General features: G+C 44.7%; 1 protein-coding gene across 2 annotated transcripts in view; it reads left to right on the top strand.

Annotated features, from left to right (window-relative positions):
- Positions 1 to 2,197: 2,197 nt before the first annotated feature.
- The window catches only part of CLTC (clathrin heavy chain), a 147,176-nt gene continuing 121,659 nt past the window's right edge, over positions 2,198 to 27,714 (top strand). Inside the window, exon 1 of one of the 2 annotated variants that reach the window (XM_068268765.1) lies at positions 2,198 to 2,697. In XM_068268765.1, the coding sequence (XP_068124866.1) occupies positions 2,656 to 2,697 (42 nt within the window). In that variant the 5' untranslated portion in view covers positions 2,198 to 2,655. The remainder of the gene's footprint in view (positions 2,698 to 27,714) is intronic. The other variant, XM_068268766.1, reaches the window with a different exon arrangement.

Below are 27,714 nucleotides of genomic sequence, written 5' to 3'. Positions count from 1 at the left end.
TCCTGGGCCTCCATAACACCTGAGCGGTGCCACAGGCTGATTGCCTCCATGCCACACCGCATTGAAGCAGTCATTTCTGCAAAAGGATTCCCGACCAAGTATTGAGTGCATAACTGAACATAATTATTTGAAGGTTGACTTTTTTTTTTTTTTAAATGTTTTTATTAGTTTTGAAACTTTAAACTTTACAGGCATATGATACATATTTTACAATATGAACGCTCATTTTACTTCAACATCCCTGTTTGTTTCCCTCCCCTCTCCCATACCCTCCCTTCCTCCCCCCTCCCTCCCCCACCCCAGGGTCACTCCTTGTTAGTGTCCATATCAAATCTTGTGACGTTGACTATAGTTCTTTTCTTTTGAATTGGGATGTTTATTTAGGTCCAGTCTATTAGTCTCCTACTGCCAATCGACCCAAAGTCCCTGATGACTTTTTTGGTTTTAAAAACACTTTTCTTTTATTGGTCGGATGAAATATGCTAATTTTTTGAGATAGGAACTTTGGGTTTTCATGAGCTGTATGCCAAAATCCTCAATATTAAAACAAAAGGCTTGAACTACTTCAGTTGTATGTAATGAATCTAAAATATATGAAAGTCTAATGTTTATCAGTACATTACAGAAAATAATGAACTTTATCACAATATGCAAATTTTTTTGAGAAGGACCTGTATATCAAGCCTTGTCAGACCAGGATTGCGGGATGCTTCGGGGGAGCCAGCACTGGATTGCCTGCAGCTACAGGGGAGGGGGAAGGGACCCAGAGCCTTCCCCCTCCCGAGGTGAGTACCCCCCAGGGGAACTTCTTTTTGTTAGTCTCTTTAAGCAATACCAGTTGCCTGGTAGCCCTGCTAATCTTCTACCTCTAATACTTTTAGCCCTAGACCCTGAACAAGTATACAGCAGATCAGGTGTTTCTGACATTATTGTCATATCTGACAAGATTAGCTACATGCTTGTTTCTGGTGTGATTCAGACACAGCTGCAGCCGAATAGATCGGCAGGGCTGACAGGACACTGGTATTGTTTAAAGTGAGTGTTTACCATTTTAAAAATAAAAAAGTCGGATACTCACCTAAGGAGAAGGAAGGCTCGGTCCTAATGAGCCTTCCCTCTCCTCTCCCGGTCCCGCGCAGGATCCCCCGTGGTAGTATTTGACCAGTTCGGTCAAATACTGCCACTTCCGCATGCCGAAGGGAGCTTTCGGAAGCCTTTGGGAGCACTCGGGCTCCCGAAGACGGGCCACTCCATACTACGCATGCGCGAGCGCCCTCTATGACGCACTAGCGCGTGCGTAGTATGGAACGGCCCGTCTTCGGAAGCCCGAGTGCTCCCGAAGACCTCCGAAGTCCCTGCGGCGGCGGATGCGAACAGGGGAGCCAGCGCAGCACCGAGAGAGGAGAGGGAAGGCTCATTAGGACCGAGCCTTCCCTCTCCTTAGGTGAGTATCCGACTTTTTTATTTTTAAAATGGTAAACACTGGCTTTAAAGGAATCATCAGGCAAAAAAATCAGAGTTACTCACCTGCGGCTACGTTGTGTGCCGCGGACAACGTGGCCATGATTGACAGCGGCGCTTCACGCAGGTGCAGTAAGGACGACCTCGGGGGTCGTCCTCTGCACCGTGCGGGGAACCCGGGACGGCGGCGGAGCGGTCGGTGAGGGACAGTCGGCTGCAAGGGGCTGGAGAAAGCCGCAGGTGAGTAATTTTTTCTTTTTTTGCCTGATGATTCCTTTAAAAGGAAACAAATATGGAAGCCTCCATATACCTTTCACTTAAGTTGTTCTTTAAGCACTCAAAGTTATATGTACACTTCCAACTTTAACGTCGGAGTGAAAATATGCTATCAAGGAGCTAATGCCTAACCAAGGAGTTTTACAATTAAAGTTACAATTGTTTTTCTGTTTTCGGAAATCTGGCAAAACTAAAACCAAGGTTAAAAACATGTCTGGATGCTGATGGTTGTATGCTGAGAGGCTACAGGCAGTTTGCAGGATGGAGGAAGCATCAGGCAGTAGGGGAAAAGCGCCGGAGACTATCAGGTAGCAGCACTCTTGTCCCCGTAACTATCAACAGCATCAGGCAGCATCTAGTATCATGTGACCAGCAATCCAAGGCCAAGGTACAGAACTTCCGGAAATGACATCACGTCATCGAGTCGCATGATGTGGCAAAATTAAAAAGGAAGGAGGGGAACATATTTCTCATATTCTGTACGAAAAGTCATTAGCTATATCGACTAATTCAATCTAACCATATTACTTCGGAACCTGCGCGCTGTTAAACAGATAGAAAATGCAATCACCTCCTCCGAGTTGTACAGCTAAATAATACATAGACCAAGTTAGTATCCCTCCGCCGGGCGTCAGGGATTAGGTCAGGCGGTATTCGTGCGCGTTGAGGGGGCGGGGCGCAGAGTGAGGGTGAAGCTGTCGTTCCGGATTGCAGAGGCAGCTCCCCCGTTTCCGCCATTGCGGCTCCTGCCCGAGAGAGACAGTCAGGAACAGCCGGAGGACGCGCTCTCAGTGACAGGAGGCCGAGCCAGGACATTGCACACACCTGCCCACAGATAGAGAGGAAGCCGGCGGGAGGAGGTGACACCCGGGGAGAAGAGCGTGAGAAAGAGAGGAGGCAGCAGCGCTAACAACCGTCATGGCTCAGATCCTACCCATCCGCTTCCAGGAGCACCTGCAGGTACGGCTCGCCGCCTATCCGCCCGTTCCCAGGAGGCCCCGTACAGGCCAAGGTGCCCGCTCCCCCGCTCTCTTCCAGTGCAGCAGCGCCAGGCCGCCCGGTAGAATGAATCGACCTTCCCCATTCATCTGCATACGGCCTGCTGCCAACGCTCCCCAGCATCCTGCTAACCATCCAACTCTCCGTGCAGCAGCAGCCTGCATCCTCCTCCCCATCACTGGGGTACCCTCTGTGTCCCCTCACCCCAGCTGATGGGAGCGGGAGGGGTGGAGGTCACTCTTCCTGCCTGCAGCCTGCCTGACATCTCTGCTCTCCAATTCATGGTGACTACAGCCTGCCTGTGACATGGTAGCAGTGCCTCGGCAGAGTGCGGTCCTGATCACCTTGACCTCTGAGCGCTGGCGGCCTGTGCTGCAGTTATACACACACACAGTCCTGGCCGCTCTTGTATTGGATACACACAGGCCTTCTAGCCCATTTCCTACTTAGGTCATACAGCTGAAGGCGGAAGAGACACTTGCGTGTTACTCAATCTAGGTGTATACATGAAAGGGAGCTTTCCAGCAGGTGCATTAGAGGTTTCATGCGTGGACTATAGGGAGTGTCAGTGTGACAGGCAGGCATTGTGTAATGTGGGTGCAGTGACGAATGAATGAGTGCTGGAAAGTGCAAAGATCCTTCCCTACTAGGCAATTACACATATACATTGTGAATCTGTTTCATTGATTACCCCTGCTGATTGTGGAAGCTGCTCTAGTTTTTTTCTTTTCATAGGTAGTATGCTAGTTTAATTGCAATGGTGCCTTCTAATACAACCCCCCCCCCCCATTTTTTTGTCCAATTTTAACAAATCTATTTATGTAGTCTCTCACATTACATTGAAATGGTAAGATTGAGCAAAAAAGATGGGTGCTAGTATGGTTGAGGTGAGCCAGTGCGAAAGTCCATAGAGATTCTGTGGAGCTAGTATGGTTAAGGTGAGCTAACTGTAAACCTATACCCTCACCTGCTTCCTGTTCGCAGCAACCTTGTCATAACCACTAATTTATAAGAAATGGGGGGGGGGGCCCTGCAGGAACCCCTATCCATGCCACCAACCAAATAAGGTGTAGTGAAGCTGTGTGAGTGGAGGCGGTAGCCAAAGTTAGCACCATGCCTTAAAGGTAACCCAAGGTGAGAGGGATATAGAGGCTGACCTGTTTCTTCCTTTTAAATAATGCACATTGCTTTCCTATTGATCCTCTGCCTCCATATAGACCAGGGGTCTCAAACTCGCGGGCCATTTGCGGCCCTCAATACAATATTTTGTGGCCCGCGCCGGCAAAAGCTTCCTTATAGTTCTCTTCAGTGCTCCCAAGTAATCCGCTGCATCCCCACCGCTAAACGAGGGCTGCAGAGCCCCCAAATCGCCCGGGGGGGCAATCCGCCGGCATTTCCTGGAAGGGGCAGAGCTGAAAGCTCTGCCCCTCCTGACGTCAATTGCCTCCTGACGTCAATTGCGGTGCATCGCCGCCTCTGCCCGCCCCTCTCTGTGAAGGAAGAGTGAGAGGGGCGGGCAGAGGCGGGGATGCGCCGCAATTGACGTCAGGAGGGGCAGAGCTGAAAGCTCTGCCCCTTCCAGGAAATGCCGGCGGATTGCCCCCCGGGCGATTTGGGGGCTCTGCAGCCCTCGTTTTGCGGCGGGGACACAGCGGATTACTTGTAATGGGAGCACTGAAGCGAACTATAAGGTAAAATAGACAAAATAGTTAGCTTCAGTGTGAATTTGATTTTGAAATAAAAATCAATGCAAGGGGCAGGGAAGGGGGGGAGGTGGGGGTGCTGATTGATTGATTCCCTTATGCGGCCCAGCCTCGTCCTGACTTTGCCTCCTGCGGCCCCCAGGTAAATTGAGACCCCTGATAGACCCTGAACAAGCGTGCAGAGCAGATGCCTATGACAAATCTGACAAGATTAGCTGCATGCCTGTTTCAGGTGTGTAATTTAGGCCCTACTGACCAGCATGGCCACCAGGCAACGCATTGTTTAAAAGGAAATGAATATGGCAGTTACCATAGGCCTCACGCCTCAGATTCCTTTGGTGTGCAATTTTAGTGTTGGTGCTTCCCCCTTGGTCCCTTTTTTTTTTTTTTTTTTTTTTTTTTTACAAATCTGTGGTTGTGGCCATTTTGCCATAAAGCAGGAATTGGCCTTGGTTCACCTCAACCATACTAGCTCCATTTCCGTTAATGTGATTGGGTTAACAGCACCTTCTTGAATTGCTAGGTTTCAGATAGGTTGTAGTAGGTGCAGGTTTGAAGGCTCGCTACAGGGCCTTACAACTCTGCACACAAGTGATTTCCCCCCCCCCCTTTCTGCCCACCAACAGAGCTTTCTGTTGGTGGGCTCTGATATCTCCTGCAATTTTTTTTTTTTTTAAATTTGCCTATTTTATTTTTTTCACCACCCTCCCTCTCCCCACCAGCCAATGACATCGATCGGCTGTTATAGGCATCAGCCTATGACAGCTAATCGCTCCTAGGGTGACAGCTGTGTCACACGGCTGTCCCCAGTACATCGCTGCTGTAGATCGCAGTGCTGTACAATGTACATTTTTGATCTCCCCTTACATACAGTGTAAATAGACGGCCGTCTAACAATCTCCTAGAGACGATTGCCGCTGGGAGACTGATGACTGAGCGGAGATGCGCGTGCATAGGCGCGTGTGATTTCCTGCAAAATAGACCCCCAGGACTTCATGACAATTAGCGTTACGCGGTTATTGGGGAGCCGCCGCGTTCATGCCAATCGGTGTGGTGCGGTCAGCAAGTGGTTAAAGAACTGTTCACTATGTACTTTCATGCTGGCTCACCTCAACCAAAAGATGAGCACATTAATACCAGTTGAGACCATTTGTACCATTGGGAACTTGATAATAAATCCTTTTGTCTACCAAAGGACAGAGTATTCTGCTGGAAATACACGGGTCGATTTTGCTTAATTTCGCCCCCGATCGTTTTCTGCGCTCGATTGTGTGGGCAATTTTCTTAGCTTCCATTTGTTTTTATTATCTATTCTTATTGTTCCCAATGCAAAATCGAGCGCAGAATCGATTGGGAAATCGGACATGTCGGAAGTTATCAATCGAGCCATCTAAATGGCTCAAAATCGAGCTGTGTATTCCCAGCATTACAAATACTTAAAAAACAACTGAAGGGAGAAGAATATGGATGCTGCCATATTTACTTTCTTTTAAACAATATCAGTAACCTGGCAGCCCTGCTGATCTATTTTGCTGCAGTAGTGTCTGAATAACACCAGAAACAAGCATGCGCCTTATCTTGTCAGATCTGACGATAATGTCAAGCACCTAATCTGCTGCATGCTTGTTCAGGGTCTATGGCTAAATGTATTAGGGACAGAGGATCAGCAGGATAGGCAGGCAACTAGTATTGCTTAAAAGGAAATAAATATGGCAGCCTCCATATCCCTCTCTCTTCAGTTGTCCTTTAAAACTAAACTGTTAGTATCGTATATTGACCAGTATTTGAAAACGCTACATTGTAGTTTACGGTAATGCTAAAAAAGTAGCCTCTCTAAGAACGGGAATATGTCAAGTGAAAATGTTGAAATCTTTTGTGTGTGAACAAGCTACTTTGTCATGGAATGCTATTAGGCTAAGTTCACACTACACTTAAAAACGTGGATCCTATGCTATCTATAGGAGACATTGCAGAAGCTGCAGATACGTATGGTAAGTGTCCATTCTCACTAGGCTGTTTGTATCTGTTTGCTTCTTCTATCAACTTCTTCTTGTGTCATCTTCTGTCTTGTCACCTTCTGCATCACTTCTTATTGAGTCTGCCACAAGCATTTCAATATGGATTGAAACCCTGGCAGCAACCCAGTGAATTGAAACCGACCAATAGAAATCCTCCCTGGTGAGGGTTCCTATTTGCCTTTTTCAATCCAATTGGAAGCTGCTGGGGCTTCCATTGGTATTGTCACTTGTCTTCAATGGCGGCAGATACACAATGGAAAGCAATGTGAACAAGGTGACAAACACTGTGACAAACTCCGTATATCTGCACAGGATATGCTGGGAGCACACTGATGTGCATCCTGCATAGTGTGAACCTGGCCTAGTACAGTACTTCTGAACATGGATCAATACAAATTGAGCTATTTTTGAATAAAATCATTCAGAATTAATATATAGCAATAATATATGCTAATCTGCAGTGCAAGGTCCTGTACATTTGTGGTCTCTAACTTTAATAGAAGGTGGGTCATTTACATGGTGTTGATTCATTAATGATTGTTGTCAGTGACAAATTGGTTACCTAATCTCTGGTCAAGAGCTGATCCTAAACCACGCATTTTATTAAATTTAGCTAAAATGTCATATGTGAAAATAAACTATTCTGAAGCCCAATCTACACGATACGATTCTTTGTGCGATTCGATTACGATTCTATTTACGATCCGATTAAATCCGGCATGTCCGATCGGGATTCGATTAGATTCAATTTGATTTGCCATTGCAAAACAATGGCGAATTAAATCGAATCCCGATCGGACATGTCGGATTTAATCAGATCGTAAATAGAATCGTAATCGAATCGCACAAAGAATCGTATCGTGTAGATTGGGCTTAAGTCTTGTAAAATAAGACATTTTGGCTTTATTTTCCTGTATTTTACAGTCAATATACATATTTTTTTTCTATTAAAGTGGGTTGGAGTAAGATGGATAGAATTGTCCGCATTTGTCTTGCCCTAATTACCGGCATGCTTAGTATTATAAGATAAGGCAACGTTTTGTCCTATTGGAAGTGAGTGCAAAGTTTGAGTAGCTGTTGCACTACTTATCTGTGTCCCTGTACCTTGAGAAAGGATACTGTAGTGTGACACAAAAATGCAGTCGATAAGATTGTCTATTTTCACAAATTTCACCTCACCATAGCGTATTTATATAAATAGTACATCTTCAATCTATCTCTTTCGTGGCATTTATTTGCAAACTTTTGTTTTGCTTAACAAGTAAGAGGGCTTTTTGGTCATTTGTACACACACACACACACACACACACACACACACACACACACACACACACACACACACACACACACACACACACACACACACACACACACACACACACACACACACACACACACACACACACACACACACACACACACACACACACACACACACACACACACACACACACACACACACACACACACACACACACGAGTTTTGGTTCACCATGAGTTTGTTGGGTAGTCTGTAATGCATTTATTTGAATGAGGGCAGGAGAATTCCCATTGAACTAGGTCACGTGATGATGGTTTAGAGTTTGACAATAGATGAGCAACATGAGCCAATTGGTAGCCACCAGGACAAAACTGAACACTATATTGCAAAAATAGCATCAATGTTATCATAGCAGTATTAACCACTTCAACACTGAGGGGTTTTACCCCCTGACCACCAGAGCAATTTTCACCTTTCAGCGCTCCTTCCATTCATTCGTCTATAACTTTATTATTACTTATCCCAATGAAATGAACTATATCTTGTTTTTTTTGCCACCAATTAGGCTTTCTTTAGGTGGGACATTATGCCAAGAATTATTTTATTCTAAATGTGTTTTAATGGGGAAATAGGAAAAAATGTGGGAAAAAATTATTATTTTTCAGTTTTCGGCCATTAGTTTTTAAATAAAGCATGCTACTGTAATTAAAACCCATGAAATGTATTAACCCATATGTCCCGGTTATAAAACCATTTAAATTATGTCCCTATCACAATGTTTGGCGACAATATTTTATTTGGAAATAAAGGTGCATTTTTTTCAGTTTTGCATCCATCCCTAATTACAAGCCCGCAGTTTATAAAGTAACAGTGTTATACCCTCTTGACATAAATATTTAAAAAGTTCAGTCCCTAAGGTAACTATTTATGTTTTTTTTTTTTTATTGTATTTTTTTTTTTAATTACAAAAAAAAAAAAAATTGGGGAGTGTGGGAGGTAATGAGTTAATTTATTGTGTAAATGTAATGTTTGTATATGTAAAATGCTTTTAGGGTGTAGTTTACTATTTGGCCACAAGATGGCCACAGAGTGTTTGTTTACATGCGACCTGTAAGCGTCCGGAAGGACGCTTACAGGAAGCAGTAGGAGGCTGGGAGACGCACAATGATCTCGCTGTTTCTGAAAGAAGCAGCAGATCATTGCGGGGGCTAGATCAACGAACGGGAATGGATTTTCCCGTTCATTGATCTTCGGGCGGCGACGTGCACGAGCGGCAGGTGCGCGCGCACGAGCGGCGGGAGCGCGGACAGCGGCGGTAGCGCGGAAGGTACGGATTTCTCCGTCCCTGGTTTTTTAGGAGGGAAAAAAGGGGCGGAGAAATTCGTACCGCTGGGGGTAAAGTGGTTAATATGATATTGTGCATCACTGCAATATAGCAAGCCAAAAGCTGAAGTGGCAGTTTTGCACTGCATAATACATTTGGACAAACCGCACAGAATCCTATAAGGCAGTCTGGCTTAAGGTGCGTACACACCTTTGTCACCTGCCAATATCGCTGGGCATCGGTTGCGCCTCAGCTGACTTCAGACGTGTGTACATTGGCAAATCTGTCCTCAACTAGAGCAACCCTTTCCACCAGTGGTGCGTGTTTTGTGGAAATTCAGAAGTAATAAATCACTTATTTCCCATGAACGAGGAATTCCCAGTAAGTGCGGGTCATAAATAAAAAAAAAAAAAAGTAATCTGATCTGCTGGGACACTAATTACCCCCACCTATGAATGTTTGGGATGTACTGGTGGTACTCGTGGACTGGGTTGGGAAATCTCGCATTGACTTGTAGGGTTTTAAAGTAGATCTGAACTGAGGGGAATATAGTGGCTGCCATATTTATTGCCTCTTAAATAATACCAGTGTTCTGGCAATCCTGCTGATCTTTTTCGCTGCAGTAGTATTTGAATTGCACACCTGAAACAAGCTTATGAATTTACATATCTGCTAGAAGCATATGTTTTTTTTTTTTTTCATATTTTTTTTATGTAAATTCAGATGCGCATTCTCATTGACCTTATTGATCATGCGTCTGAGGTGTCCGAAAAATGGTAACCTTGCTGATGTGGTGTTTTTTTTTTCTCTCCTGGATGTGAGTTTAAAATCTAATGGAAACTGGCTCATAGGAATTCATTCGTGTGCTAATTTTTGTTAAAAAAAATATGGACAAATTTGCACCTAGTGTAAACTGGCCCTAATCCAGGCAGACTTGTCAAACACCTGACCTGTGTGCTTGTTCAGGGGTATGGCATGCATGTCAAACTCCAGCCCGTGGGCAAAATCTGGTCAGAAAAACGTATCAAATTGGCCCGCAAGTACCTCCCCACTTTGCATTATGTTTGGCAGTGTTTTTCCCAGGCTCTTTATAGGTACATACACGAGTCTAATTTTTCCAAACGATCCGTCAAAACCAGCATTATCAGCTGAACGATCGTTTTATGCACACCCGATTTGACGTCCAAATAACCGGTCTGAACGACAGGTTGTTTGGAAAAATCAGATGTGTGTACGCACCTTAAGCTTGTAAATTTACCTCTCCTAGCGGTGGCTGGGTCCATGATCCTCCCTCACTTTCAACTGATGCTGTGAAGCCTTGTACCACTGTACAACTCCAGACAAGCATCGGTAGCCGTCTGGGGGGTACGAGGCTTCCCAGCATCAGCCAGCTATGGGGCTCTGGGCAATTACCCAGTTTGCCTATTTGTAAGAACTGGCCCTGTATTTCCCCATCTCGTCACACGCGGATACTTTTTCATACCACCCAGCAGGGAAAAAATTCTGGGGAGAATACTGTTTGGCCCACTCTAGCTCACCAGGGCGGTTATATTGGAGTTAAAGCCTTAGTTCACCAGGGAAGCCATATGGGAGGGGGAAAGCACTAGACACTAGGGAGCTGTATAGGGGAGCGTGGTTGCGGCTAGGCCTGAAAGATAAATCAAATTTAAACCGAAATCGCGATCACCAAGATCACAATTTCGGAATCGTCAAAGTGGTGATTATTGCGATCACATAATTTCCATGTGGGGAAAGTTTAAAGAAGCGGCTTCAAACTTCACCAAGGTCCCGGCGTGTGCGGTCCGCAGCGCTGGACATACCTTCCGCACAAGTCCAAAGCTGTCCGTCCTCTATTGCCGTCTGCCGGCTCTTGTGCTTGGCAAAATTCTGGGTTCCTGTATGTCACATGACATACAGGAAGTATTCCGTGCATTAGAGCCTGCAGGAGGCAAAGTGGATAGACGGGCATCGCTGGACTCTGCTGCGTCTTGGGGGACCGAGGGGGCACAGAGGAGGCACACAGACACAGAGTGGGCACAAAGAGACACAGAGCGGGAACAGCGACACAAAGGGGTCAAGAGAGAGACTCAGAGGAGGCATAAAGAGGCAAAGGGGCACAAAGATGGGGGACAGAGGGAGAAGAAACAGGAACAGAGGGGGGGGGGGGAGCAAAGCTTGATTTGAAGGAAATCGTGAATCTAATCGAAATCACAATTTCGGACAGAAATCGCTCAATTCAATTTTTTTCCTAAAATCGTTCAGGCCTAGTTGCCACTAGACACCAGGGTACTGTATAGGGAAGAGAGGACCACTAAACACCAGGGAAATGTGAAGGGGTGCCTCCAGACACCAGGGAACTGTTGGGGAGGGGGCTGGCCGCTAGACACCAGGGAATTGTATGGGGAGGGACCACAAAACACCAGGGAACTGTATAGGGGAGAAAGGGAGGCATTAGACACCAGGAAACATAAGGGAGGAAGGTAGCCATTGACCATTGAGGTTGGCCCGTGATTTGGTCCCAGTGTTTCGTTTTGACCCATTTTGTATTTAAAGCTAAAGAGCCAAGTTTGCCTATCACTGGCTTAGACTATTAAGGTGGGTACACACATCAGATAAGTCTTTGGAAAATGAAAGATCACAGACCAATTTTACCCCTTCCATGTAGTATGAGAGCCATACTCTACACAGTCTCTTCTATTGAGCTGAACTCCCCATCAGCTAAAAACCTTCAGAAACAGAGGCTCAGTAGGGGAGCCAGGCAATTTGCATTGCTGGGAGCACACTTGTCAGTTTTATGTGTGCATTTTTCTGTATCAGTTTTCTGCACACCATATGTGTTTGTATGTGGGTAAAAAGCACACTTTTTTTTCACAGCAGCTATTGTAATTGATGGCAAATGCACACAGTGCCGCATGCCTTTAAAGCCCAATCTACACGATACGATTCTTTGTAGGATTCGATTACGATTCTATTTACGATACGATTAAATCAGACATGTCCGATCGGGATTCGATTCAATTCAATTTGCCAGTCGACATGTCCGATCGGACATGTCGGATTTAATCGGATTCTAAGTTGAATCGTACAAAGAATCGTATCGTGTAGATTGGGCTTAAGTTTTAATAAACCCATGGATTAACCTTGGTTCTCAATTTTCTATGCAGAAAATGCACATGAAAATGTGTGCTCCCAGCCTAAGGGCTTGTTCACACTGCAAGAGGTTTTCTAAGCTCTTTGTGATTTTAAAAAGCTCTTGCTAATGTTATCCTATGTGAGTGTTCACACTGGAGCGATGTGATTTAGTAAAAATCACCCATAGCATTGCATTAGCAAGAGCTTTTCAAAATCACTAGAAGTTCTTGTAGTGTGAACAAGCCCTAAAAGGAATTAACTCTTGTCCTCCATATCAATCTGTTCAAGTGTACTTTAACCATTTCAGCCCACGGGTTGTTTTCGCCTTATAGATGAGCGGAATTTTCACACTTCAGCACTTCTCCCATTCATTCCCCAATAACTTTATCACTACTTATCACAACAAAAAAAATCATTTCTCATTTTTTGACCATTAGTTTTAAAATAATACATGCTTCCATAATTAAAATCCACACATTTTATTTGCCCGTTTGTTCTGGTTTTTGCAATGTTTAAATTATATCCCTATAGCCCTATTACAATGTATGGTGAACATATTTTATTTGGAAATAAAGGTGCATTTCGTTTTTAGTTTTACATCTATCACTAATCACAAGCCCATAATTTAATAAAATACCCTCTTGACATGCATTTAAAAAAAAAAAGTATTCCCAAAAGTCTATAGATGTAATCTTACTATTTGGCCACAAGATGTCCTTACACATTATTTCCTATTCACGTACAATAAGTAAGCTAACAAGGAAGTAATGTGTAACTTCGGAAGTGGGGCAGGCATTTCATTGATGCCTGTGATCACGTGGACCTAGAGGGGAGATTAATGAATGGGAACTTTCATTCCTGCTCCCATTCATTAATCTAATGATCGGCGGTGGGAGCGGCGGAATTGAACGAGCGTGAGGCATCATTCTCGGCAGACCTGCACGGATTGCCTCGGTACTTCTGTCCCCTGACACCAATCACCCCCCCCCCCCCCCGCTTCTGGGACGATCGAGATTGTGGGGGTCCGGCCTGACCATTTGCACGCGCAGCCCTGCAGACTGCACGGACATGAGCTTCGCGTCCCTGCGGCTACAGCAGCACCAGCTGCGGATGTGAAGTGCACGTTCATGCTGCTGAAATGATTACAGGATACCTGAGGCAAACTTTTTTTTTTAATTCGAGGCTCTGGGCATGTATAGGCACCAGTCCTCATGCCCACCGCTCCCCCATTCACATCTGTCCTCCTCCATTCTGTTATGCCTCCCGTAAGTTGCTGCTAGGTTGTGCTGTACTGTGCTGGCTTGGCGGCTGATGTCCTTGATCTCACAATTCCATAGTGCGCATGTGCAGAGCACTCTCAGCCACTGGAGCGCAATTACGACACCCGCTGCCGGAACAGCACTTGCACAGTAGTGCGTGACCTGGTGGTGACTTTACGGGGGTTATTACAGCAGAACAGAGGGGGCGGAAGTGAACGGGAGGAGTGATAGGCATGAGGACTCGTGCCCATACATGTCTGGAGCCTCGATTTTTCAAAAAGTTCACCTTGGGTATACTTTCACAACTTTTTTCTTTCTTGTGACAGCCAAGACTGATGGTTAAAGTTTCTTGGGATTATGAATTTTTTGGATTAAGGGGTATACAGATCACTAAAATAGTACTTTATGTGAAGTTTCACTGTTGCCTTATCTAAATAATGCATTTGCAGAATGGTCATTTAATCTACTGTTACGAGGCCTAGAGATTACCATACATAGTCTGCTAGAATGATTATTGTGGGTGTTGTACTTCAATAGAAACTGCAGAACAAATATAGGAGTGAGATCATCAAGCACTGCTCAAGCTAAGTGAGTGCCATCTTTAGGCCAATTCATGCAGGGGTTTTTCTGGCTAGTGTAAATTGCCAGAAAAATCTACCTCCAACATATAGGACACTTTTTGCAGATGTTTTCCTGGCTTTTGAAGCAAGGCAGAAAAACACCAGGAAGGCCTCCATGTGCATGCACCCTTACACAGAGGATATACATAGCGCTGCCCCCGTTCTGTGATGTACTGCCTGCTGGGCAGGAAGTCACTAAATGCGGGCGGCGCTATGCATATGACCCTGTTGGCACACTCTGCCACATGTCCTATGCTTGTCAATTTTTGTGTTGTGGGGGGATGTGCAGGACCACCACACCACAATGCAAAAATCAAGTGTAAAACCTGCACATAAACTAATTTAAAAACACAGTGGCCATAACTGGGATCTCTTCTGTGCCCCTCCAAGCTTTGACTAAATCCAGTTGGAAGAAGGGGCCATGCTCTGTCCTCTCCAATCTCTTTCTCCCCCCCCCCCCCCCATCAGGTGGTTAGAGTACTCATTGCAGTTTTTATTGACGCTCAGCTGCAGAGTGTGGCAATATTGAATGGAATGAGTAGTTTAGCCCTTGTTTGTTATTGCTCTTTGGCATTTTATAGCTGTCCAGTTCAATATGATTTGAATCCATAAGTTATTCTTATATTGCTCAAGGAGAGATCTGAGATTCTCACAAATAGCACTCTTACATTACTGTAAATAAATGGCTTGATTAATGAAGACTGCCAGTGTATGGTCATCTCCCAGATTTCTGAGCCAATTTTCAATGAGTAAGGCCCCGTTCACATCAAACGCGGATGGCCATGCTTTCGGAACGCAACGCATGCGAATGCACGCCATACGCGTTTGTGTGCGTTGCGTGGCTGATCCCATCACTGAAAAGTGAATGGGACAGCCACGCGTTTTTACAACAAATGCGCGCAGCATGCGTTCCCGGACCGCACAGGTCCGGAACGCATGCAGTGTGAACATCAGACATTGCACTCTATGCAATGTCTGATGTCGTGCGTGTCGGCCACCTGCAGGCGTTTCCAAAACGCGGCTGGAAACGCGTGCAGTGTGAACGGGGCCTGAGCGTATTTCTAACACATGAAATGTGTTCGAATTTTATCCTGCTCCTGTTCTAAGGCATTATCCATAAAGTACCCTGACAATTTCCTTGGATGCAGTCTTTAGCTGATCACATGGGTTTATTCCCTGCGGTGCACACACTAATATGAGCAAAACATGACCTTGATAAGAGGCTGTGCTGTGACCTTCTTTGAGGTTTTTTTTTCTTACTTCGTATTCAACCCCTTTTATTATTATTATTATTATTATTATTATTTTTTATTAATATAGCGCCAACATATTCCGCAGCGCTTTACAAAGCACAATAAGACAAGGGGAACATAGATACACTAAGGGCTCGTTTCCACTATCGCGAATCTGCATGCGTCCAACGCATGCAGATCCGCACATGTAATACAAGTGGATGGGCCTGTTTCCACTGTAGCGTTGTTGAGGTGCGTTTTTTTCAGCGTGAAAAAAACGCACAAAAGAGCCAACGATTTCGCCTGCGTCGGGAATCCGTGCGAATCGCCGCTAATGTATTTAATAGTAAAAACGCATGCGTTTGTTACATGCGTTTTTACCCGCGATTTCGCGTGCGATTTCGCACCTTTTTCAATTTTATTTAGCCCTGGCAGTGTCATGGTTAATTTCGCATGGCACCCTGCCATGCGAAATCGCAGGCGAAATCGCGGGTAAAAACGCATGTGGAAACACATCCGCATGCGTTTTTACAAGCGTCGGAATGCGGCCGAAATCGCGTCGCAACAGTGGAAACAAGCCCTAAAAAATGTACAGCAGAGTTCCAAGCAGCACAAATATTGTGACAAAACCAGTAAACATTAGGAGGAGGACCCTGCCCTTGCGAGCTTACAATCTAATGGGTAGTGGGGGACACACTAGGTAAGGGGGTGGAGGATGGAGGAGGCAGTGACCTTTTGCCTCTGATTACATTGTCAGATAAGTAAATAAGGGCTATAGAATGTTATAGGCTTGTCTGAAAAGGTGTGTTTTAAGAGTGCGTTTGAAGAAATCCAGGTTTGGAGCATGACATACAGGCTGTGGAAGAGAGTTCCAGATAAGGGATGATGCTCGTGTAAAGTCTTCTATTGTTGTTAGATCCATTTGCCTATTGCACAGTCTTGTAAGAGGATCCTCTAGTGAGGGGGATATGGAGACTGCCATATTTATTTTCTTTAAAAAAAAGTCAGTTGCCTGCCAGTCAAGGTGATCCTTCTGGCTGCAGTAGTTTCTGAATCGCACACCTGAAAGAAACATGCAGGCAGTTTGGCCAGACTTTTATCACCTGATGTTTATGCTCATTGTGGGTCGGTGACTAAAAGTATTAGGCGAAGCTCACAATAGGGTGTTGCGTACCCTGTAAAAACCAGGATCGCAATGCAGGGGTAAAGTCGCATTGTGAGCCATGTGACACAGTGAAACATACAGTGCTTCACCACAACTGTAAACGCACATGTTGTCTGGTAACTCACAGCATGCTTCAAGTTTAGACTGATTCCACCGTACTGCTTAAAGGGGCCGTGAAGTGACAAAAAGTGAAAACTTATTTCGGGATGGGGAAGCCTCTGGATCCTAAAGATGCTTCCCTCGTCTTCCTCAGCAGCCCAATCCCAGAGCTGGGACGGCTGAAAAAGAGCTTGTTGAAGGCTCCTGCGCGCTCACTGACACCACCCTGCTCCGCATTCTCTGGAAAAAGCCGATCTGGATCGAGTCCATGCAGTAGCAGTTTGCACAGACTCGAGCTACCTTCACAGTAGTACGGACCCAGTAAGGCTCTTCTATTTCCACCGAAGCCCAAGCACGATGGTGCACATGCACAGGGAGGCCACACTTCAGGGTTTTCCAGTGCTGGAACGGGCTGATGGACGAGAATGGGGGAAGCCTTTTTTTTTATAGGATTTAGAGGCTACCCTCTCCTGAAATAAGTATCTATGTGGCCTTAGCAGACCTCACTGGTTTGCTTTACGTGCCAATGTGAATGTACCATTACAATATAAGTTATTGTCCAACGCAATGTACCGCAACGTGTCAGTGTGAACTTAGCCTTAGACACAGGCTTTGCAGGACAGCCTGGAAAATGGCATAGTTTAAAAGGAAAAAAGGCAGCCTTTACATTCCTCTCACTACAAGATTACTTTAATATCTCCATGTTGATTAATGCAGACTTTTCTTTTGCCTTGGACAACAAATAAGTGTTTTAAACAGGGCTGTGAAGTTGGAGTTGGAGTCGTGGAGTCGGGTAATTTTGGGTGCCTGGAGTCGGAGTCGGGGAAAAATGCACCGACTCCGACTCCTAATGAATTTGTAATTGTAATTAAAATAGAAAATATGATAAAATGTTCTATTTCTCAGATAATAGTCATTAAAAATAATGTATATATACAGTAATAGCTGTGCTTAGTCCACAAAAATGAAATAAACCAATCAAAATTAGTAACTTGTGCTGCTTCACTTCACAAGTCCCCGTATTTTTAAGGTCAGATATATATATCTGATTGTGACTGTATATATGATGTGTACACAGGAATCTCTTATATATACTAAATAACATCTACAGTGTTCTCCCCAGAAATTTTTTTCAGCCGGGTGGCATGAAAAGGTAGCCGGGTGGAGAAGTAAGCGCCCTTTTCCACCAGGAAACGTGATTGCAATTGCGCTGATAACGCAACCTACAATTTCCACTACCTGTGACTGTGCTGTATAGCTGCCGGAAACAGAGCACAATCGCCCGATGATTGCAGTTCGGGAAAAAAAAAAAAAGTATAATAGTGGGAAATGAGCACTGCGAATTGCATGTTATCGCTATTAACTACACAAACGCAGAATTCTCCAGACTACAGGAGCATGAGCGACAGAGGTGCACAGATGAGGCTTTGCATGCAACCAGCTGTAGTTGGGGATCATTTGGAGGGGACAGCAGCAGCCTGAAGGGCAGCAAAACCACAGAAAGGGACCAGATAAGACTGCTAGGGGCTGGAAGAAGCCCTAGCTAAGTAGATCTAATCTCTTCCCCCCAGTGCAAATGTCCTTTAAGGTATTATTATGAGACTGTCACTTTTATTGAACAGTGATAAGTTGGCACTTTTTTGACATTCATGACTTTGCATGGATACACACTTCTCCCCATTAAGGTGCCACATTCCTTTAGTGACCTCTCTTTAAATTACTCAGAAGTGGTATACTGTAGTCCGTGTGCTACTTGTTTGTTTTTCTTTTGCTGGAAGCTAATTACCTGGATGTCTTGTGAAGTTGAAAGAGTTAATTAGAGGTCCTCTGCAGTACAGGGTGCTGGAGTGACTTAGCTGTCACTGTGTAACGTCACGCTGCCCTGCACTCTGCCAGTGCGTTCTGTGTGAGGAGCAAGAATGATCTCTCCTCCCTGGTGTGACGACAGCTGCTACTGCTGGCTAGACGGACTTGTGAGGGGCGGGGAGCACACGCTTCCTCTCTGTTGTTACTGGCTGGGGGGAGGCACCAAGGAGTAAACATGCTGACTGGCTGATTGAAGAGAAGGAAGGAAAGAGAGCCTTCAGCTACCCGGGACCTAACCGCATGCATGTAATAAAACGGCGGAATCGGGTCTCTGGTGTACGGGTGGCTGAATTTTACCTGGGCGGCTGCCAATCTTACCCGGGCGGCGCGCCCTGCTAATAAGCTCTGGGGAGAACACTGATCTATGCTGTAAGAATAAAGCCTGATGTGTAGCTGTGTCACAAATAGAGATGGTCAATGAGATGGAAATAATTCTGCACTGATGCTGATTTATGCAAATGTACGCACTCCCTTTGCTGATGAAATCAAATAATTTGATATGTTGTTAAAATTTGGTTTGGTGACTACAAATTAAAGGGTACCTGAGACGGATGAAAAGTAAAGTTTTATACATACCTGGGGCTTCCTCCAGCCCCCTTCAGGCTAATCAGTCCCTCGCTGTCCTCCACCACCCGGATCTTCTGCTATGAGTCCTGGTAATTCAGCCAGTCAGCGCTGTCCGGCCGCATGCCGCTCTCACAGCCAGGAACATTCTGCACCTGCGCAATAGTGCTGCACAGGTGTAGTATGCTCCTGGCGGCAGAGTGTGTGCATGCGCACTATGCCTGACTGGCTCAAGTACCTGGACTCATAGCAGAAGATCCAGGTGGTGGAGGAGGACAACGAGGGACTGATTATCCTGAAGGCGGCTGGAGGAAGCCCCAGGTATGTATAAAACTTTAATTTCATCTGTCTCAGGTTTACTTTGTTACACAGTAGTACTATACTCTACATATGCACTCCCCACAGAGCTGCAGGGAATCCACTGAGAATGCTGTGCACATTGAACACAGAGGTGTTGTCTGTCACCCATAAACCTTGTTCAGATTGTGCATGAAGAATGTGTAATAGAGGAAGAATCTCCTCATTCCCCTGCAGAGCACCCGCACATCACTCTTACATGTACCCACACTTACATTGCCTAGGGCCTGATAGATGTTCTTTGTTCCGGTTTGTACCTTTTACAAGTACTCTTACCAAGGACTAGTTTTAGTCTAAAGGGAATAAATATAGTAGTCTACATATCCTTCTCACTTCAGTTGTCTTGTAAAATTCCTAAGCGTTGGCAGTTAAGAGACGAATTTCACGTTACATACTTTTAATCAACAAAATTGTAATATGCAAATTGGAGGAGTCGGAGTCGAGGAGTCGGAGTCGGTGGAATCCTAAACTGAGGAGTCGGAGTCAGTGGATTTTTGGACCGACTCCACAGCCCTGGTTTTAAATCTAGGTCTAGACCAGGCATGGGCAAACTTGGCCCTTCAGCTTTTAAGGCACTACAAGTCCCACAATGCATTGCAGGAGTCTTACAGCCACAGTCATGACTCATAAAGGCAAATGCATTGTGGGACTTGTAGTTCCTTAACAGCTGGAGGGCCAAGTTTGCCCATGCCTGGTCTAGACCTTAACTACTTCCTTACCACAGGTTATTTCCCCTATAAAAAACCACAGCAATTTTCACATATTCTGCGCTTTCCATCCATGCTAATACCTTATAATATAATATTCCTACTTCTCACATCAAAATGATCTACCGTATTTTACGCCGTATTAGATGGCGGAATAAAAAATGCACCTGGTTTTCGAGGGCGAAAACCAGGAAAAAAATATATATACTAAACCTGATGTGTCCATGTTCCATGAGTGTTTTGCACATGTTCTCCTCCAAATGGTACCCCATGTTTCCTCCTGTGTCCCCCATGTCTGCCCCATGTGTCCTTTTGTGCCACCGCGTTTGCGCAGTGTGTCAGACTTCCCCCAATGTGCCTCCACTCCCCTCCCTTATGTCCCCCCCCCCCCTCCTCCACGGGTGTTTAGCGGCAGCTGGCTTACCTGTCCACTGTGCCCGCGGAGATTGCAGACCACCTTCACATCCGCGCAGTTTGCTCTAATGATCGACGTGTGATGATTTCATCATCACAAGCCGATCACTTAAAGGAGTTATCAGGCAAATTTAACAAAATAAGCACTACTTACCCGGGGCTTTCTCCAGCCCCAAGCTCCCAGCATGTCCCTCGCCGCAGCCGTTCGCCGCAGCTCCGTCCTGGTCCCCGGCGATTACGTCAGGCCGACCTCCGGGTCGGCCTGTACTGCGCCTGCGCAAGTTGCGCTGTCAATCACCGCCATGTGGACCGGAGCGGTGTTAGAAGGGGTTAATGTTGGGGTATTCATTTTAACTTTTTGTCTGCTGGATGTCCCAACACTGTATCCTGTGTACTGTACAGTAAAATAGGAAAAACGCACATTCCTACCTTTATCTGATCAGCAAGCAGCCTGTCAGTCAATCAGGTGTAGTGGTATACACCCTTTGTCTGCCGTATCAAATCTAGCAGAAGTTGCATAAATTTAGCAGCATTCAGGTGGAAGGCTTCGGTTTATGTTAGCAGGGACAACCACCACTTGGTCCCCTCCCTAACCACTCGCCTATCAACCGCATCCCGGAAGCTGCAAAAAATAAATTTGTGCTGTGAGCAATACACCGTAAGTAGTCTGTGTTTTAACTTTCCTTTTATGAATGACCACAGGCATCTCGTTTGATGCCGGCGATCATTCATAGCCAACACTTTGGCTTTGGGATCACACCTTCCCATTTACCCATCAGACTAACAGAATGGTGATGCATACGGCAGGTAAACAGAGAGATATATTTATATATATTTAAATTATCTGAGGGGATAAACCAGGGCTGTGGAGTCTGAGTCAGGTTAATTTTGGGTGCTCAGTCGGGGAAAAAATACTCTGACTCCTAATGAATTTAAAGTATAACTAAAATAGAAAACATGATAAATTTCTATTTCTCAGATAATAGTCATCATAAATAATTTAGACATACAGTAATAGCTGTGCTTAGTCCACAAAAATGAAATAAACCAATCAAAAATGGTTAACTTGTGCTGCTTCAATAAAGCAGTCACCGTATTTTTAAAATCAGATATACATATCTGATTGTGACTGTACAGTATATATGTGTACACAGGAATCTCTTATATATACTAATTAACATCTATGCTGTAAGAAGAAAGCCTGATGTGTAGCCGTGTCACTAATAGAGATGGTCAGTGAGATGGAAAATGATTTATGCAAATATATGCACTCTTTGCTCATGAAATCAAATAATTTGATATGTTGTTAAAATTTGGTTTGGTGACTACGAATTAAAGGGTACCTGAGACGGATGAAAATATATATATATTTTTTTTTATACATACCTGGGGCTTCTTCCAGCCCCCTTCAGGCCAATCAGTCCCTCGCTGTTCACCTCCAAGACCTGCATCTTCTGCTATGAGTCCCGGTAATTCAGTCAGTCAGCGCACTCCAGCCACGTGCCGCTCCTACAGCCACCTGCGCAATAGTGTAGTACGTATGTGTGTAACAATAAAACCTGCGCAGGTGTAGTACGCTGCCGGCGGCGAAGTATGTGCATGCACACTACGTCAAACTGGCTCAAGTACCTGGACTCATAGCAGAAGATCCAGGTGGTGGTGGAGGCCAGCTAGGGACTGATTAGCCTGAAGGGGGCTGGAGGAAGCCCCAGGTATGTATAAAACTTTAATTTCATCTGTCTCAGGTTTACTTTGTTACACAGTGCACTACATATGCACTCCTCACAGAGGATCTAGAGGAAGAATCTCCTTATTCCCCTGCAGAATACCTGCACATCACTCTTGCATGTACCCACACTTACATTGCCTAGGGCCTGATAATGTTCTTTGTTCCGTTCTGTACATTTTACAAGTACTCTTACCAAGGACTAATTTTAGTCTATGACTAAAGGGAATAAATATGGCAGCGGATCGTTCAGTAACAGCCTTATCAGTCTGCCGACAGCGCGTACACGCGCATACTGTCTGCTAAAGACCGCCCAGCGGGAGGGTCTGGCGGACCTATTGTTTCCTTTTGTAGTGCGTGTGTACGCACCTTAAGTGACTGCTAACCATTGAGTTTTTATTTTTAATCAAGCTAACCATTACAAATCATTAAAAGCTATTGGTTTGCATACTGTAGTTTCCGATTTGCATTGAATGTGCACGTTTCTATCGGTTGACATATGTGTATACTGTGCCTCAAGAAATTTGAATTGCAAATTGTCCTTATTTATAAACAGTGTCTGTTGGCTTATTTTGACATTCAGCATTCACTAATCTGTGTAGAAAGCTGTCATGTTTTAAATAGACTTTTTTTTTTTTTTTTTTTGTCTACAGCTTAATTTTTACACAGCGATGTTTCAGCTTGTCAGGATTGTTTATAGTCATTGTTTTTTCTTCATGTGGTGATTGCACCTTGATATATTCTCCCAGATACTGGCGCTGTAGCAGTGAAGGATTCACTTAGTTTTTGTGATGCTTTTAAAGAATGGGAAAAAACTATAACTTGCACGCACACGCACACCTCAAATGTAGACATATAAGATCTGCAAGAGTTATCATTGTACAAGCACACAGATAGGTAATGGATATGTTGTCTTCTGGTACTGATGGTCCTGCTGAATTATGAATTACTATGTTCAAATGACATCTGGTATTGATTGCTAGGTTTTCATTTTGTAAGATAAGTCATTCTGGTAACATAGCCTAGATTCCTGTCATTTTCTTACATTTTGATTGCCTTTGTCTGGTTAATTGGATAGTTACAGAGAGCCTCTGGCAAGATTTTTACCTTTTTTTTTATTTTTTTGTATTTTTACCTCTTCGGGAAAAATGTCCACACTTCCTTCGCAGACTCCCTATAAGTAGTTGGAGATCTCCCCAAACACAGAAAATGTTCTACCTTTTGGGTAAAATCGATTGAAACAATTGATCTGGCATACTGAAAGATCTGAAAGTGCTCAGTCAGGTGTTTAATGATGTCATAAAAGTTTGGGTGCAAATCAGAGTTGGACCAATAACTTTTCAAAAGAGTATTAATTGGTGCAAAAAGATTCACTTTATTATACAAAACTCTAAATCTAAAAAAAAAAATGGATGTCAAACAGCCAATATGAACCCACCCACTGACAAAGATTAATACATTAAAACCCATGGAGCAGAGTCTCTCGTATAATACAGATGCCACACATCAATGTGGTTATAAATTACTTGCCAGCTCAAAAGGTTCAACCATAAGGATCAACCTCCAAAAATACACTAGTAGTGAAGATTCAAAACTCAGACTCCAGCAGCCCTATTGGCAACCAATTAGATCAAAAACAGTCCCAATTGCAGACTTGACATGATAGGTTGCAGCAATAGAGTATAGGTGCGTACACACATGCGACTATAGTCGTTTGTAACGATCGTTCCCCGATCTTTACCAACGACGATCGTTACAAAAAACGAACCAACGACTATTAAGACGAACGAGGCAAATCGCTACAAAACAAAGTTCTGTCTTGGCGGATTTTTACCACCGACGATCGTTAGCAAAAGTGGTACATCGTTGGAAACGATCGTTCGTACCAGGCTGGACATGCGTATTTCACTTTTTCTCCAAGGAACTTTACAATTTTATGCGTAGGCGCATTAAGTGCTTTTACGTGGTGTAACGTTCGTTCTAACGATGTGATCGTTACACACTTTTTAGAACTAACTTTACTTCGGTCGTTTTTTCGTCAATTAAAAGTTCGTTCGTCGTCCTCAACGAACGATCGTTGTCGCATGTGTGTACGTAGCATAAGTCCCACTCGCAGACTTTTCTCCAGTATCGGGCACGTAGTAAGCAAAGGAGTTAGTGAGCAGAGGAAAGTTGTTATGCGGAGGTAAGCAGATCAGCAACAAAGCTCAAACATCTTGAATGACAGTTGGTTTGTAAGCGGGAGGGAGACAATGCTCAGAGTTCAGTTTCTGCATAGCATCGCGTGTGATGTAGAGTCTCCTGGCTCCGACCAGTTTCACGCTTCCTCAGGGTGTGGCTTAAACGCTGTGTACTAAGGCATTTATGCTGTCAGTCCCTAGAACTCCGCCCAACGGGCGGATATGTTTACATGAAGGACGTCAGAGCACCAGGCGCCGCCATATCCAATTGGAGAGGCCAGAGACAGGTGACCACAGAAAAAAGAGGAACATAATTGGCTCTCATAAAAATCATTGGTTCAAAAATCTTCTGGTTACTGGTAAAGCTATATAAGGTATTTGGGACTGTAAACCGGATTCTCACCCAACATACTAAGGATCCCCCATAACTATATTGTCAGCTGTGTGTTTGATTTTTATTATAAGGGAAAAGCGAGGGGAAAGTAATAAGACATTCCCACCTAACCATAAGTTCAAAGAAAACATTGTAGCCCAAAGTACACATTATGTTCCATAGGGGACAGCGTACAGAGTTTGTAGATCCAACTACACTCCTGCCTCAGGATCCTATCAAAATCTCCTCTTCGCAAAGAGATATTCAGTTTATATATTCCTTGACCTTTGAACCTGCCAGATCACCTCCATGGAAATCTTTGTAGTGTTGAGCAAGAGGGGTTGTGTATTCCTTATCTTTAGAATTTTGCATATGCTCATCTATCCTAGCCTGCAAGGGACGCGTAGGTTTCCCTATATAGTGCATGCCACATGGACAGGTGACCATATACACAACTCCCTCAGATACAGTTAATGGATTGCGTCCGGTAGGATCTTTGGCCAAGAGAATCTGGAAATTCTTTAGTGCGATCCACTAATGGACAGACCTGACAATTCCCACACCGATGCATACCGTTGGGGATGGACCTTCCCAACCAAGTGGTTGGAGAACTTCTTTGAAACTCATTTTGGACTAACTACTTTTTCAGAGACACTGCTCTCTTTGCAGTTAGATGTGGATAATCTCCAACAAGGGTTTTCATTTCCGGGGAAGCTGTGAGAACTGTCCAATGACATGTGAGAATTTCTCTAAGTGACTCCCAATAACTGCCATAGGTTGTGGGAATTCTCAGGATTCTGCTCCCCTCTAACTTCTTAGGATGGGGGGCTCCATTTCCTCCAATACCCAACAGATCAGCTCTATCTATGGACCAGGCCCTTTTAAGGGCTTCTTTAAAAATACTTTGTGGGAATAGCCTCTCTCTAAACGGGAGTACATATCTTGGGACTCTCTCGAAGGATTTATCATAACTACAATTTCTCCTCAAATGTTGGAACTCTCCAATAGTAATGGATCTTATCTGACACTGGCGATGGCTACTGGTGGTGTGGAGAACCGTATCACCGACTGTGGGTTTCCTATAACTGGAGGAGATTAATTTCCCTTCCAATATATTCACTTGAAGATCCAAAAAGTTCTAACTCGTATCATTCCCCACATGGGTAAGTTTGATATTAAATAAGTTATCATTTAGATCTCGAAGGAATACATGGAGTTCTTTCGCAGTTCCTGTCCACACCATCGAGATGTCATCTATATACCTTATCTATAAGGGGGTGTGCTCCTGCCAAAGTGGATGTTTATACACCACCGTACATTCCCAATATCCTAGATGTAAATTTGCATAGGCAGGAGCACACACCACTCCAGTGTCTGATGGTAAAAAAAATCCATCAAAGGAAAAAGTTAGAACCCAAAATGAATTCCAGGGGTTCAGCCACAAACTCATTGTGGTATCGATACCCAGGGTAGGAGTCCTGAAGGTAAAACCGGTGTTTGGTGGCAAAGCTTCATTTTCAAATGATCAGACGCTCAGCCAGAACCCTTACCCTGGTATGTATTGTGCCCCCATTGGGCCTGTAGTGATTGTTGCAGACTCACCAGTGTGCTGGTGCGTCTTGTATCTTTTCCCGCTGCACGTATGTGACGCAGGTAGATGTGGTGGGGTCATGGGGCACAGATGCCCATGGTGATGGAGAGAAGATACGGGGCCTATATGGTGGATAGGTGAGTCTGCAACAATCTAGTAGTAATCGTGTAATGTATGGCCACACGTGGAGATGCCTCATTGAGGAATTTAACTTGTGCTCTAGAGCAGTTTTCCCCAACCCTGTCCTCAAGGCCCACCAACAGTGCATGTTTTGTGGAAATCCACACAGGTAATCAGCTCTGCTGAGACACTAATTACCTCACCTGTGATTATGTGTGGTTTTCTGCAAAACATGTGCTGTTGGTGGGCATTGAGGACAGGGTTGGGGAACTCTGCTCTAGAGGCTCTTTTTTACTTCAGTTTCTGTTCTGTTGGTGAATTGTCTGGGTGGTTGGAATGAGTACACCAGTCTGATGTATTAAAAGAAAAACCATTGAGTGTAATTCTGCATTTAGGAAGCCATTACTGGTACATGCTTGTAAAGTGAACTGTGACATCTCAAGGGTGTGGGAAGCTTAATTAGGCATTCTGCATTCAGGAAGCCAGACCAGTCTCTCAAGTTCTCTGTACTAATGGAAAAAAGGTTATGAGCTACTAGTAGTATTGCCTGAACAGTTCTGTTGCCAGAGACTTTTTTTTTTTTTTTTTTTCTTCTTCCTGGTTTTGAAATGTAGTGTATGCTTCATAGGGTAGCGCACACATTTACCATAAACCATTGAAATGGGTTCTTTAGTTGTGCATCTGACTTTATTTACATTTACAGAAATCCTCAACACAGATGGTAAGCAAAGATAGTAAAGACTTCCCATGCTATCCTCTGGTCCACTGTTGCAAAGTGCAAACACTTTGAAGAAATCAGACAAAAGCTTGTTGGAGTGAAGATTGTGGCTGCGCTCCTCTTCCCAAATATAAGACTCTCTTTCTTATATTTTATTATTTTGCGGGGAGAAATACTTGCTAGGGCTTATTTTCGGGTGGGAAGGGGGGGGGGAGCTAGACACTTAGTGTATGGGGAGGCTCTTACTGCAACTCCCTTGTGGCTGCATCCACCTCCGTTCCAAGCAATTTCTCCGGCCGGTTGCGGCGGCAGCATAGTATTCAAACTGTGAGGGCGCACTTTGACCCTCACGCTGACGCACGCAGTACATTTTGCCGGCTCTGCGCTGGCGCTCCCTTCCTATCATAATTATGTGCGCTGATGCGTCCCAGGCGCATGAAATGTGCGCCAGCGCAGAGCCGACCTAGCGTACTGCGTGTAGCGTCAGCGTGAGAGTCAGAGGGTGCCCTCACAGCTTGGATACTATGCCGCCGCCACCACCGGAGAAAT

The sequence above is a fragment of the Hyperolius riggenbachi genome, chromosome 2, assembly GCF_040937935.1.
Source record: "Hyperolius riggenbachi isolate aHypRig1 chromosome 2, aHypRig1.pri, whole genome shotgun sequence".
NCBI classification, from domain to species: Eukaryota; Metazoa; Chordata; class Amphibia; order Anura; family Hyperoliidae; genus Hyperolius; species Hyperolius riggenbachi.
This window is presented reverse-complemented; position numbering and strand designations above follow the sequence as displayed.